This window comes from Apium graveolens, chromosome 9 (genome assembly GCF_009905375.1).
Source record: "Apium graveolens cultivar Ventura chromosome 9, ASM990537v1, whole genome shotgun sequence".
In the NCBI taxonomy this organism is placed as follows: Eukaryota; Viridiplantae; Streptophyta; class Magnoliopsida; order Apiales; family Apiaceae; genus Apium; species Apium graveolens.
This window is the reverse complement of record NC_133655.1, coordinates 144,176,091-144,190,147: the sequence shown is the minus strand read 5'-3', so window position 1 is coordinate 144,190,147 and position 14,057 is coordinate 144,176,091. Positions and strand designations below refer to the sequence as shown.

Sequence of the window (14,057 nt, the reverse complement as noted above, 5' to 3'; positions counted from 1 at the left end):
TATATTAGCATTGAATTATTTTCATAGGTACACAATATAACATATTTATAGTTTAGCACTATTATCGTAACGGTTTTTAAAATAAAACCATGATGAGTTGAACTACAACCAATAAAGAATTATGACGTGGCATAGCCAGGTATGGTAGGCCTAGGCTAGGGTGTTAACCACTCCCACCTCACCAATTCTCAACGCTTTTGAAACATTTTTGAATCTTTCTTCTATTTTTCTCTTTTGCTTGCTTCTCTGTCCAACCCAACAGTAGTCACCGATCGAGATCGGGGGCGCCTTGACTTTTCTCTTCTTTTCCCCTATATTCTCTGCCCTCTCTATAAAACCCCAACTCAACTTCACAAGCTGCTGTTGTTGTAACAACTTTATTATACAACTCAAACACAAGGGGGAAGGGGCATGGCAAATTGGGAGCTTAAAGATTGTTGTAAGGATGATCAAGTCGCTTTTCTCACCACTGTCGGAATCTACACCCTCGTCATTCTCGCCGTAAGACCCCCTCTCTCTCTCGTAATGAAATAATCAACTCAATGGTCTCTCTCTCTCTCTCTCTCCCTCTCTCTCTCTAAGCTACACAGTAATTGCATATATATTCTTTAACTGTCCAATTTACACTTGGAATGTTCAATTAGTCTTGTATGTATAATCAACGATTGTCTTACCATGAACAAGGGAATCTAGTTACCAAAGCATTTACTTAGAATTTTATATGAATTGCATCATGTGTACGTTTACGAGTATGTACATTGCTAGTTCTGAACCTGTACAATGGGGGTAAAATTTATGATAATCACAAGACACCTGGATTAATTTACGTCGAGTTAGAATTCCTCATAGATTTTCTGTCTATGTCTCAACAAAATATTTGCGTAGAAAATATTCTTTATTTAAGCTAGACTCACAAATTGTGTGCACAACATACCATACATTAACTTCTGTTATGATTAGGATCTAGAATGTTATATGCCTTGCCATTGGATTTTTTCTCAAATTTGCTACAAAGTTATAACTCACTTTTTGCTCGTAATTATAGTATCATTTACATTTAATTAGACAATATTACAATCAAACCATGCTTCTTAAACTACAGACATAATTGTCATAATTTTTAGATACAAAACCAATTAAAGAATTAGCCTTTTTAAATTTTGAGTACCATTGTCTAGACCTTTGATTAAGTCCATAAAGTGATTTCTTTGACTTGTAAACCTTATGTTATCTTCTTCAACTAGAAATTTTAACGTTAATCTATTTAAATTTCTTCTCTTTACTCTTTGGTAAGAAAAATTCTTCTAGCATCATATTTGAAAAATTCTAAAGTCAAGACAAGCAAGTACAACTAATATAATATGTAAGTATGCAAAAGTTTATACCACATTATATATTTCTTTGTAGGTAGTTGTGGGGTTGTGTAAATCATGTTGCCATGAAATGGGCCTTCAAATTTATTAACAGATCAATTACTCAGATATTTTCCCTTTTAAGTTCCACGTGCAACCCCACTTTGTTTGATTCCATCAGTTTCATCTTTGATTATATCTAACCATGGGACTTCAATTCTTTTACATTTTCAACATTGAGGTATAAGTTTTAGGATGTTTGTCCTCTATGTCAATATCAACACAGAAACAAAGAAACAAGATAATTCACAAATATGTAATAAATAGAAACCTATCTAACGAATGGGGTTGTCTTATTCTATTGTTGGCAACAATATTTCTCGGTTGTTTATCATCACCCAATTTAATTCTATATTGTAGTTAATTCATCATAAGGAATGTCTAAACCTATAATCCAAACAAGTTATCTTGTTCTTTGAATATTACTAACAAAGTAACGTCTAATGTTCTATATATTTATTCTTTGTTATGGACTTTACAGCCCTTATGTAGATTAGATCGAGTTTTCTCACGTCATACTTTCTTTGATCAGTGAAAAACAATCAAACTTGGTTAATTAATCTACCAACACCCATATTCCTTTTCTTCCTCTCTTGTCGGTAAACCGCGACCACAATATTTCCTGACTTAATTACATTTCTATTCTTGAAATTGAATTTGAAGATACCTGGCCAAGGAGTATTAGTAGACTTGAAGAGTGCATCCGTCCTTCTTTTAGGTAAAGAGTAAAGACTAAAGAGTGTCAGTTACACGTGGAAGAAGTATCAGGGAAGCTTATATTAGGAGGAAAAGTAAAATATAAGATTTTTCATTTTTTTGAGCTTTTGTAGTGTATTTTACAATTTACAATACAATATAAATAAATTATATATAAAAAGATGTAAAATATTATATTGGGATTTGTCCTAGTTTTGCGGAGGTGGAGTTTTATAAAAATGTTAGATGCACGCTTCGTAATAAAATAATTAATATTGATGTTATTGGTTGTAACAGTTATGGAGGACATTCCTTCTTACACCGTTTAAGTTGATAACAGTTTTTCTTCACGAAGCAAGCCATGCAATCGCTTGTAAGCTTACATGTGGTGAGGTATTAATGTTTTCTCTCTTTTTGCAAGCGTGTAAACATATTTTAATTTCTGAGTTTTTTTTATCTTTGTATATTATTAAAGTTAAAATTATGGATTCTACTTTATGCAGATTTGAAAATATTTTGCTCTGGTCATTACATATGCATGGCAAAACTTAAGTCTTTCTTCTTGTAGCATGTGACGCAAGTTATATCATAGTTATATTCTGTATGTAAAAGCTTTTCCCTTCAACTATGTTCAATAAAAGTAAATATTTCGTAAATGTGAATATAACGTGTAAAACAAAATAACTATGATCTTCATTATCTGTTCCTGAGCGAAACTACTAATTGCATTAGAACATTTTGTTGGATAGGTATATCCAGTAATTTCCTTCATGTTCCCTAAAGTTTGTTTTCTTTCGGTAATTTTGTTCATGGAGTCGTCATATGAATTATTTTCTAAATATATATATTTCCTTATATGTCCCTCTTTTCTTTTTCCTTATTAATGTGAGTTTGAAACTTCGACCCTTGTAATAAAATGTGCTATTTTTTGAATATTTAGCTTGTGTTTTCATCATTAAGGTAATAAGGCTCCACGTATTGGTTGTATTTATACATTATATCATAATTCATACAACAGAGGTTGTTACTTGGGCTTGTAAGAAAGTAGACTTCATAATTTTCTGTTTGTTCTACTTTGTTATGCAGGTGGTGGGAATGCAGGTTCATGCAAATGAAGGTGGGGTGACACAAACACGCGGTGGTGCCTATTGGTTGATCTTGCCGGCTGGATGTAATTAGCTCTGTACTACATAATTTCCATGTCTTTTGATATTGCATTTTAGTACCACATTTTTTAAGTTCAAAATTGGAAGCAGTTATATAGTATAATCTTCAATAATATACAATGTCACTGAGAATGTAAATTATTTCTACATCCAGATCTTGGTTCATCTTTCTGGGGAATGGTTTTCATCCTTGCATCCACCAATCTTATGACTGCAAGGATAGCTGCTGGTTGTTTAGCCGTTGCTCTGCTTGTTGTACTTTTTGTTGCCAAGAACGTAAGACAGATAGTTATTTACGCATACAACTCTGCATCAGCAATTCTAGTTTCCAAAGTTATTAGATATTGTCTTATCAATTATTTGAACAAGTAGTTTTAAATTGTCCTTTACTTTGATGAAACAGTGGACTCTCCGCGGACTCTGCATCGGTCAGTAATTCCTGGATCTTGACAAAATCTACTATACTTTTGTTGTGGGTATTCTTCTCTCATAATATGTACTTGCACATTGAACTTGCAGGTTTTATAATTTTCCTTGCCATTATATGGGTGCTTCAAGAAAAAACTACAATTCATATACTTCGATATATCATTCTTTTCATAGGTATAGACTTGTTTCATATCTTGTTAATTTCATTTTTTCTTATCTTTTATAGTGATAATAAATGTTACTCATCCGTTTGTATCTGTGGAATTGCAGGCGTCATGAACAGTTTGTTCTCAGTCTATGGTACAAATCATCCTTTAGTAATACCAGTGCCAAAGTTGCCAATAGATTTTATTTGATTTTTACTGACTTATATCTGATGCAACAGATATCTATGATGATCTAATTTCTAGAAGGGTGAACTCTAGTGATGCTGAAAAGTTTGCTGAAGTTTGTCCATGTCCTTGCAATGGGGTTGGATGGGGAGTTATCTGGTGAGATTTTTAAGCCCTAAAAGTTTGGTAAAAACTGTTACCTCGAGGAATTTCCTTTTCAAAATTTGTTGAAGTCTTTCGACGCCAAAATTTTGTCACTCATCAGTTAAAGGTGTTTTCTTACAGGGGAATGATATCTTTCATATTTCTCTGTGGTGCATTGTACTTGGGACTTGTCATATTGTCTTGAGGTATTAAATGGGGAACCTTTGCATTTCTTCCAATATGCTTATTGGCATATATTTCACTTGTTTGTCTGGGATAACAAAACATGCCTATCGTGACAAAAAAAAATAAATAGATGCCTTTAGAACATACGAGCTGAAGCTGGATGCCGTATCACTGTATGGTGCCAGCTTAAGATTTCCCCTGAAAGGAAATGTAAATTGGTTGCAATTTATTGTGTATATATCACAGTCGTTAAAGGACAAAGTTTTGCATGTCTATGTCTATTGTGTGTTTTATGTATGCTTTACTGCTTCTGCAAAAAATCAAATTGCTCGTTTATTTGTATATTGTATTTCAAATGGTTGATATACTTGTCTGATAACTTTAGTTTGATCTCCAGGATTAGGGACGTCGGTCCAGAACTGCGAAGATACTCTGAAATCAGAAACTCATCTACATATTCAGGATATCATCTGTGATTCAATCATACCAATCTTGTAGAAGACAGTACTATTTTGCACAATTTTTTAGCTAATTCTTTCACCCACATTCCAGGGTTAACATTTCAATTATAAAGTTGTATAGTTAAACATCATTTGGTTCATTCTATTTTATTGACTTGGGAATATAAGCCGGAATCTATTGCATTGTATTGATCATTTGTCCTGTTGGTCATGTCATGACAGTCTATCTTCTCTGAAAGTGTCAACCAACACACTTGTAGTCGTAGATGGTCAGAAAGAGGCTTTAAGTAAGATTATCATCATATTTTGGATGACTAAACCAAATATGCAGACATAGTATTTTCATTTGGTTGAGCCGTAGTGTAATGTCACAGTAAAGGGTCTAGTGATGTGTGCCCAAACAATAAAAATTAAATTTTATGATCACGTTTGTTTATTGGAATAATTATAATCCCGAGATAATAATCCGGGATAACTAATCCCATCATTATTAATCTTATGAATTAAATAATTGTATGCTAAATTTTTCTGGAAGAATTAAGTATACGATTAAATTATAATTGTTTAAAATTTTATGCAATATTTGTTTTGAGGGATAATCAAAAATTGAGGATAAGGGTAACAAAAAATTCCGTTGCCGGGACTTGAACCCGGGTCTCTCGGGTGAGAGCCGAGTATCCTGACCAACTAGACTACAACGGATTTGTTGAAAGATTTGGTAAACAGCTTAATTACCTTAAACTTTAAGAAATAGTGAGGATTACACACGGTCACATACTAACAAATCTCAGTGACATGAGTAGAAAGAGTAAACTATGGTAATTGATAAGAGTGTGGAAGTGCCTTTAACCCTGATTTATCGAAAAAGAAAAGAATAAGTTGATCCATGTGTGGCACACCCCTTCGAGGCTTTATAAGCAAATGGTGCTGTGTTTCATCTTCAGTTTCATATATGAGTTTATCTTAATCTTTAACGGGGAGAATGCTGCAGGATTAGTTGTTATATCATGTTAAATTAGATTCTACTTATATGTCATTTATAATGGCTATCGTAGCAAGATTAAATTAAGATATACCTTGAACGGTACCTGGTCTCTGGACGCACAGACCCTAACCTCCTAGATCGCGATTAAGCAGATGACCAGTGTCTAAAACCATAAGTCATCAAGATAGCCTGACAAAATTATATGTTTTTAAAACATTCAACTTCTCAGCAGCAAGGTATGAGCTTACTTGAATACACGGAATATTACATTTTAACTGCTTCACTACCTCTCTTTCCCTGTTGATACTTCTCAAACAAAATACCAACACAATTTTTGAAATTACATTTTCTGCTGGTTCTATAAACCTGCTACAATCCGGACAGCAGAACACAGCCACGCTTGTTCTCTCTCTTGCTGAATTTGTCACCACTTTGTCCAATGGATTCTTGAATATCCCATTACTCATTATCTGCACACATCCACTTGATTGTCTTGCAAAAAATAATCCGTCAGGGGTGGGTGCCCGCTGGTCCGATTGAACAGTTTTTAGGCAATTCAGTAACTGATAGTACACATATCTCCTCGAGGACTACTCCCGGGACTACTCCTGACTTTTAACTCTATGTAGCTCCCGGAAGGACTACTCCTAGGCTCCTAACTTCATACAGCTCCTCGAAGGACTACTCCTACACTCCTAACTTCACGCAGCTCCTGGAAGGAGTAGTCCCGCACACTACCAGTCCTGACCAGCTCAGTTCCGCGAGCCCAACCTTGATAAATCACAGCACGTGAGACACTGACCCAAGCACATGACGGGGACAACTGTCACACATCAATCATGGGAATGATCAGGGCACGTGTTAGAGGATCCTTAGAACATTCCTCAGCCAGTCCCGCACTGACACGTGTAAAGCATCCACTCCAGCCAGGTTTCCTCCGCTCCCAGAACCAATGGCTATGATCTAAAGGTACCAACCCCAAAACCCTACCCTTGGGCTATAAATAGCCCAAGAAGGTGAGGTTTTGAGGTTAATCATTCTTTCACACTCATATACACACACAACCATCTCTCATTCCTTTCTATCTTCATCTTCCTCAAAAGCGAGTTCTTACTCTCACGCTGGAGGCGCCACGGAACTCAAACCTCCCTTCCGGTGTTGTTTTGTAGGAACCCCACCACAACTACACCACCACAGCGGCGAAGGACCCAGGTACGACGACGAAGGAGCAGCCCCGCCACCAGGAGTTATCATTTGGCGCTAGAAGGAGGGGTCGCTCCATCCTTGGGTCTCGGTGCCCCTGGATTCACCTTCATCAACAAACTCTTCAAAGAGTCCATTTATTCAAACTTGTAAGAACCCAAGCAACCAACCTCTTCCATAAGCATGAATGTTGATTATTTAAGCCACGTTTGTTTGAGCTCGTTTTGTTGATGTAAGCCACGTTTGTGTGAGCTATCGTTAGTTTTAATCGTTTTCGCTCTAGCTTGAATATGGCATTTGCATTCTACTACATTGTTGAGTAGTCCCATGAAACTGTTTAAACTGCTCCCAGGAAGCTATTTGTTGATATTTGTTGTTAGTCTGGGTAGTTTTTGCAAGTTTTATAAAGCAACCTTAGATCGATACTTTGTGTAGCATATTGTTGTTAGTTATTGTTGGTATTATTGAGAAATGGCAAGACCAGGTAAACATACTTCTGGAAGACCATCTGCTAGTGCTCAGGTCCAGGGGCCGGACCACTCCCAGGCCCTTGACCCAGGAGCCGAGAGAGAGACATTCCAGGAGCAACCACTACACACTCCTGTAATGGAGAGAATTGTAAACACCAGAAATGCCAGGACCCTCATAGAGCTCAATCAGCACAAGTACACAAATGTCCCAGTAGCCGAAGAGCACATGGCCAACCTTACAAGTGATGAACTAGCAGAAGCAATCAGGCTATACAGGCAGGAGCAGACCCGGCTCCAAGAAGAAGCCGAACTCGAGGAGGAACCGGAGGAGTCCGGGGACTCCCAACAATCGAAGAGATCTGTATTTGACCGAATCGGAGCCAAGGGGAAGAAAAGCAAAAAAGATCAAAGCAAGAAAGAAGCAGAAGCTGCTAAGCAGAGAAAGTTAGAAGAGGTCCGGGAGCAAATAATGAAAGAAGAAGAAGAAAAGCTTGAGCTAAAGATCCAAAAGAGGATACAGCTAGAAGAAGAAAAGCTATTGGCCAAGTCTAGGAGCAAAAGAACCCGAAGAGAGCCTACTCCGGAGCTGATTTCTGATGATGAAGAAGAAGAGAAGCAGAAGGACCTGAAAGACATGATTTATAAATTGCAAAAAAAGATGGACAGGAATTCAGGAGTGGAGATTGGAGAAACACTCACTTGAAGCATTACAACTTCGACTCCTTCGATGGACTAGGAGACCCGGAGGAGCACCTGAACTACTTTGAGCAAATAGCGCAGATATATTACTACAACGACTTAACGAAATCAAGGTTCTTCGCTTCAACTCTTAAGGGAGGGGCCCAGAGATGGTTCAGCAGAATCCCCTCCCGCAGCATCCACTCTTAGAAGGAGTTCGCGCTTCCTTCCTTCGAAGATTTCGAGCAAACAAAACGCACGAAATGCACATGTGTCACCTGGAGACAATCCGGCAGCATAACAATAAGTCCCTCTCTGCATATATGCGCCGGTTCCAGGAAGCAATCAATAAAGTTTCAAGTTTGGATAAAAGGGAAGCTTTGAGCATTTTCAGGAGAAATCTGGACCCAGAGCACAATGAAAGATATATAGTGGAGCTAATCAATAAGGAGCCGCAAAGTCTGACAGCAGCTTATTCCATGGCTGCCAGATTCATTAAGGAAACAGATATGCTCCAGGCAATGAGGATGACCCGGAATGGGGGGTCCAGGGGTAAAAACACTGATGATCGACTGAAAGGAGGTTACCATCAGGATAAGAAGTTCAAGCAAAGCAACCAAAGCCAAGAAAAACAAACTACTCCAGTTTTTCAGAGACTTGGTCCTAAGCAGGAGTCAAACAGCGATCCAGGACCCGCGAAGCAACCCCGGGAGCCGAAATAGGAGCCGGACTGGACTCCTCTAAACATGACCCGGGAGGAAATCTTGAAAGAGGTAAAAGACAAGCCTTTCTACTATCCTACGAAACCAATGCAAACTCCTCCGGAGAGCAGGCCTTACAATAGGCAGTGTGATTATCACGAGACCCATGGCCACAAGACTGAGAACTACTTATCACTCAAGTACTTCATTGAGGACCAAGTGAAGAAGGGGAACATGAACAAGTACTTAGTCCGGGACAACAGAGGGGAAGCACAGAAGAGAGGAAAGAATGTAGTCAATGTGGTCCTAGGTGGATCCTACTCCCCACCCCGGAGCCCGGACTTCGGCGAAGAAGTGCTCTCAATCCAATCACTCCCAGATCTGGTGATATTCTTTAGCAGCAAAGACTACGAAGGAGTCAACCCTCATCACAATGCAGCTTTGGTTGTCACTCTGGACATCTTTGATAATAAAGTAAGAAGAATGCTCATAGACAATGACTCCTCAGTAAATATTCTCTTCAAGCACACAGTGGATAGAATGCAGTTAGGGAGTGTCCGCTCAAATGAATGCCGGGAGGACCCACTATATGGCTTCGGTCACAACTTAGTCCCGATCCAAGAAACTTTATATCTGCTAGTCATTTTTGGATCTGCTCCTAACCAAGTGACTCATGTCATCAAGTTTTATGTGATCAACGCTCCTTCTTCATATAACGGAATTATTGGCAGATCAGCTCTAACCATGATGCAAGCAATAACTTTAATCTCCCATCTCAAAATCAAGTTCCCAACCCCGACAGGAGTCGGGGAGATAAAAGGAGATTACGGAGTTGCTGAAACATGCTATAACCATGGGTTAGTTATGGCAGAAACCAATCAAGATAACAAAAGGAAGGCTACAGTCCTTCGCAAGCAACAAAGCATGAAGAAGCACCGACCCCGGACACGGGAAGAAGCAAACAAAACAAGTCCAGAAGGACTGACAAGCAACCAAGTCATGGTAGTGGACAAGGCAAATCAAGTCCTAGACCAAGCTAGTCCTACCATGCAAGCAACCAAGGAACCTGAAAAAGTAAACTCCTATATGAAGAAGAACTCTGAAGCCCGAATCCATCAAATGGTTTCAAACAAAGAGCAAGCAAAAATTGAAGCTGCAGTCGAAACAGAAGAAGTCCAGGTAGATGAAAGCAATTCTAGCAAAAAAGTGAAAGTTGGGTCAGGACTCGAGGAGTCCTTCAAGGAGAGATTAGTATCCTTGCTCCGGGAGTACAGAGATGTTTTTTTCCTGGAGTCCAAGAGACATACCAGGACTACATGAGTCCATAGCAATACACAGCTTGGATGTCAACCCTAACAGAAAACCAGTCAAACAGAAGAGAAGAAACTTTTTCCCGGAGAGACAAAAAGCCATCGACGAAGAAGTGGAAAAGCTACTCAAAGTAGGAATCATCAGAGAAATCAAATATCCGGAGTGGCTAGCTAATGTGGTCATGGTGAAGAAGTCCAATGGCAAATGAAGAATGTGTGTGGACTACACTGATCTGAATGATGCGTGCCCGAAGGACCCATACCCTCTCCCAAATATTGATCAATTAATAGATGCCACCTCCGGACACATCATGCTAAGTTTCATGGACGCCTTCTCCGGATACAACCAAATAAAGATGAACCCGAAGGACATTCCTAAGACAGTATTCATAACTCACAGAGCAGTCTATGTTTATGTGAAGCTACCCTTCGGACTTACCAGCGCAGGATCAACTTACCAAAGAGCCATGAAAAAGATATTCAAGTCCCAGATTGGGAGGAACTTGGAATGTTATGTTGATGACATGATTTCCAAATCAACAACTATACCAGGGTATGTGGAAGATCTGAAGCAATGCTTTGACAACCTAAGGAAGAACAAACTCAAGCTGAATCCGGAGAAATGCACCTTCGGAGTAGGAGCAGGAAAATTCCTAGGATTAATGATCAGCAACAGAGGCATAGAAGCCAATCCGGAGAAAATAAAAGATATCCAGGAGATGAAAGCTCCCAGGACCCAAAAAGATGTGCAAAAGCTAGCAGGATCCCTAGCAGCACTCAGGATATTTGTCTCAAAACTAGCAGAGAGGTGCCTACCGTTCTTTGATTTACTCAAAGGAGCAACCAACAAGAAAGAGGTGAACTGGAATCCGGAGTGCCAAAATGCATTCGAAGAAATCAAGTACTACCTCTCTCAGCCACCAGTCCTAACTAAAGCTCAACCAAGAGAGCCTATCTACTTATACTTGTCAGCAGAAGCACAAGCTGTAGGAGCTACCCTAATCAGGGAGGAGAATGGAACACAACAACCAGTCTACTATGTAAGCCAAGTCCTAAAAGATGCAGAAATAAGATATCCAAGATTGGAGAAGTTTGCCTTTGCCTTAGTCACAACTTCAAGAAAACTCAGACACTACTTCCAAGGGAGAGAAATCAGAGTAGTGACAAATCAACCACTGAGGAAAATAATTCACAAGCCAGATATCTCGGGAAGACTTGTCAATTGGGCTGTGGAGTTGAGCCAGTTCAATTTAAGTTTCGTTCCTAGGACGACAATCAAAGCTCAAGCTCTTGCAGATTTCATAATCGAATGTAACTTCCCAGAAGAAGAACCGGAACCAATGGACATGGATCAGGAGCCAAAAAAGGATACAAGTCCGGGAGCCTGGACCTTAAAGGTAGATGGTTCTTCAACAAGCGAGAGATCGGGAGCCGGACTCATACTCAAAAGTCCAAAAGGATTCAAGATACAGACAACTATATCTTTCGGCTTCCCCGCAACAAACAATCAAGCAGAATATGAGGCATTGATTGCAGGACTAAAGCTCTCCAGGACTCTAAGGGTCCAGGACTTAAAAGTTTACAGCGACTCCCAGATAGTGGTCAAGCAAACAAATGGAGAATACATAGCAAAAGACCCTACTCTGGCAAAGTACCAAGCGCTGGTTCAAAGCTACTTAGCTTCAATACCAAGCCATCAAGTCCTTCATATATGTCGAGAAGAAAATGAAGAAGCGGATATCCTATCAAAATTAGTCCGGAACTCATCAGATCTAGACTGCTCAGTTTATTTTGAAGAACTCCTCAAACCATCCATTGAATCCGGAGAGGTCTTGGAGATCGAAAGCATCCACAACTGGATGACTCCCTTCATCAAATACTTGGAGAATGGAGAGCTCCCAGAAGACAAAGGAAAAGCTCAAAGACTGAAAGCAAAAGCAGCCAAGTTCTTCCTCGAAGAAGGAATACTTTACTGCAAGACCTTCTCATCTCCTATCCTGAAATGTATTGGCCTAGAAGAAGCAAAGTACTGTTTGGCAGAAGTGCATGAAGGGATATGCGGAGACCACATGTCTGCAAAGGCCCTAGCCCATAAGATTATAAGACAAGGCTACTACTGGCCAACCATTCATCAGGATGCAATAGAATTCATCAAGAAGTGCAAAGAATGCCAGCTTTTCAGCAATGTGTCCCGGATCAGCCCAGTCCTACCATCCTCAGTCCTGTCACCTATCCCCTTCGCTGTTTGGGGTATTGACATTATGAGACCCTTCCCTCGGGCCAAAGGAGACCTCGGGTACCTGCTAGTCTCTATTGATTACATGACAAAATGGGTTGAAGCAAAAGCAATGAGGACAATCAATCAACAAGACTGCATAAAGTTTATGGGCAACATTTTGATGAGGTTCGGGATACCACGAGTCCTAGTATCAGACAATGGGCCCCAATTCATTGGATCAGAGTTCGAGTCCTACCTCCAGGAGCGCGGGATCAAGCACAAAAAATCATCAGTGGCATATTCCCAAGGAAATGGCCAAGTAAAAGTAACTAACAGAATCCTACTCCGAGGTATTGAAAAAAGACTCAAAGAAAGCAAAAGCAAATGGCCAGAAGAACTACCAAATGTACTTTGGTCCTACAGGACAAGCCCAAGGACAAGCACCGGAGAAACTCCATTCAAGCTAGCTTATGGAACAGAAGCAATGCTTCCTATTGAAGTGGGCTCTCCTTCCCACAAAACAATAAACTTTGAAGAAGAAGCAAATGAAAAAGGACTTAGAACAAACATGGAGCTAATCGATGAGGTCCGTGACCAGGCTGTAGAAAGGATGGAAAAATACAAGGAGAAAAAAAGAGAACACTTCAGTAAGAAGTCAATAGTCAAAAACTTCCAAGTTGGAGACTTAGTCCTTCGAGACACTGAAGCATCAGATCCCACAAATACTGGAAAACTAATGCCCAAATGGGAAGGACCATACAAGATCAAAGAAGTCATCAGGCCAGGAACCTACAAGCTCCTGAACATGGATGGCTCAGAAGTCCCAAACACTTGGCATGGACTAAGGCTAAGAAAATTCTACCAGTAGGAGAACAAACAAAGCAACCAAAAATCTTGTAGCCAATATGGCAAGCAACCAATTTGTTTCTCCTTATATTTTGTATGAGTGATTAATGAAAAGCTTTTCCCCCTTTACATACTTATCAAAACTAACCACTAGTCCGGACAAGCTATTAGTCGGGATTAGAGCAACCATTTGTACTTAGAATTAATTTTCTAACTAAAATCCACCACTAGTCCGGACAAGCTGTTAGTCAGGACTAGAGCAACCATTTGTACTTGGAATTAATTTTGTAAAAGCCACCACTAGTCCGGACAAGCTATTAGTCAGGACTAGAGCAACCATTTTTACTTAGAATTAATTTTCTAACTAAAAGCCACCACTAGTCCGGACAAGCTGCTATTCAGGACTAGAACAACCATTTTTACTTAGAATTAATTTTCTAACTAAAAGCCACCAATAGTCCGGACAAGCTGCTAGTCAGGACTAGAGCAACCATTTTTACTTGGAATTAATTTTCTAACTAAAAGAAACCACTAGTCAGGACAAAGCTATTAGTCTGGACTAGTGCAACCATTTTATTTGGAATAAATTTTCCAAGTAAAAAAGCTAAACACTAGTCCGGACAAGCTACTAGTCAGGACTAGCGCAACCATCTTTACTTAGAATAAATTTGCCAAGTAAAAAACCTAACTACTAGTCCGGACAAGCAATTAGTCAGGACTGGTACAACAATTTTTACTTGGAAAAATTTTCTAAGGCAAAAACAAACTACAAAAACAAAGCAAAATAATAGCAAGAAAATCAAACATTAAAAAGTTACCG

At 39.2% G+C, this 14,057-nt stretch overlaps 2 protein-coding genes and 1 non-coding gene across 3 annotated transcripts; 2 read left to right on the top strand and 1 right to left on the bottom strand.

Annotated features, from left to right (window-relative positions):
* Positions 1-189: 189 nt before the first annotated feature.
* On the top strand, positions 190-5,014 carry LOC141684293 (uncharacterized). Its single transcript, XM_074489209.1, has 10 exons — positions 190-501; positions 2,406-2,501; positions 3,195-3,279; positions 3,429-3,550; positions 3,678-3,702; positions 3,794-3,877; positions 3,974-4,003; positions 4,089-4,194; positions 4,321-4,385; positions 4,763-5,014. Exons 1-9 carry the CDS (start codon positions 412-414, stop codon positions 4,382-4,384), a joined length of 702 nt encoding a protein of 233 aa, XP_074345310.1. The 5' UTR covers positions 190-411; the 3' UTR covers position 4,385; positions 4,763-5,014.
* Positions 5,015-5,455: 441 nt separating this feature from the next.
* TRNAE-CUC (transfer RNA glutamic acid (anticodon CUC)) lies at positions 5,456-5,528 on the bottom strand. Its single transcript has one exon. It is a non-coding gene; the product is annotated as a tRNA-Glu (tRNA).
* Positions 5,529-10,529: 5,001 nt separating this feature from the next.
* Positions 10,530-13,800, top strand: LOC141685638 (uncharacterized). Its single transcript, XM_074490732.1, has 4 exons — positions 10,530-11,696; positions 11,769-12,553; positions 12,815-13,038; positions 13,763-13,800. Exons 1-4 carry the CDS (start codon positions 10,530-10,532, stop codon positions 13,798-13,800), a joined length of 2,214 nt encoding a protein of 737 aa, XP_074346833.1.
* The last annotated feature ends 257 nt before the right edge of the window (positions 13,801-14,057 follow it).

Coding starts and splice junctions, on each gene's coding strand:
- LOC141685638 (XM_074490732.1), top strand. CDS start 10,530: ATGAACCCGAAGGACATTCCTAAGACAGTATTCATAACTCACAGAGCA. Junction 11,697..11,768: donor ACAATCAAGCAGAATATGAG/GCATTGATTGCA, acceptor AGCGACTCCCAG/ATAGTGGTCAAGCAAACAAA. Junction 13,039..13,762: donor GAAAAAAAGAGAACACTTCA/GTAAGAAGTCAA, acceptor TCTAACTAAAAG/AAACCACTAGTCAGGACAAA.
- LOC141684293 (XM_074489209.1), top strand. CDS start 412: ATGGCAAATTGGGAGCTTAAAGATTGTTGTAAGGATGATCAAGTCGCT. Junction 2,502..3,194: donor GTAAGCTTACATGTGGTGAG/GTATTAATGTTT, acceptor TTTGTTATGCAG/GTGGTGGGAATGCAGGTTCA. Junction 3,551..3,677: donor TACTTTTTGTTGCCAAGAAC/GTAAGACAGATA, acceptor TTGATGAAACAG/TGGACTCTCCGCGGACTCTG.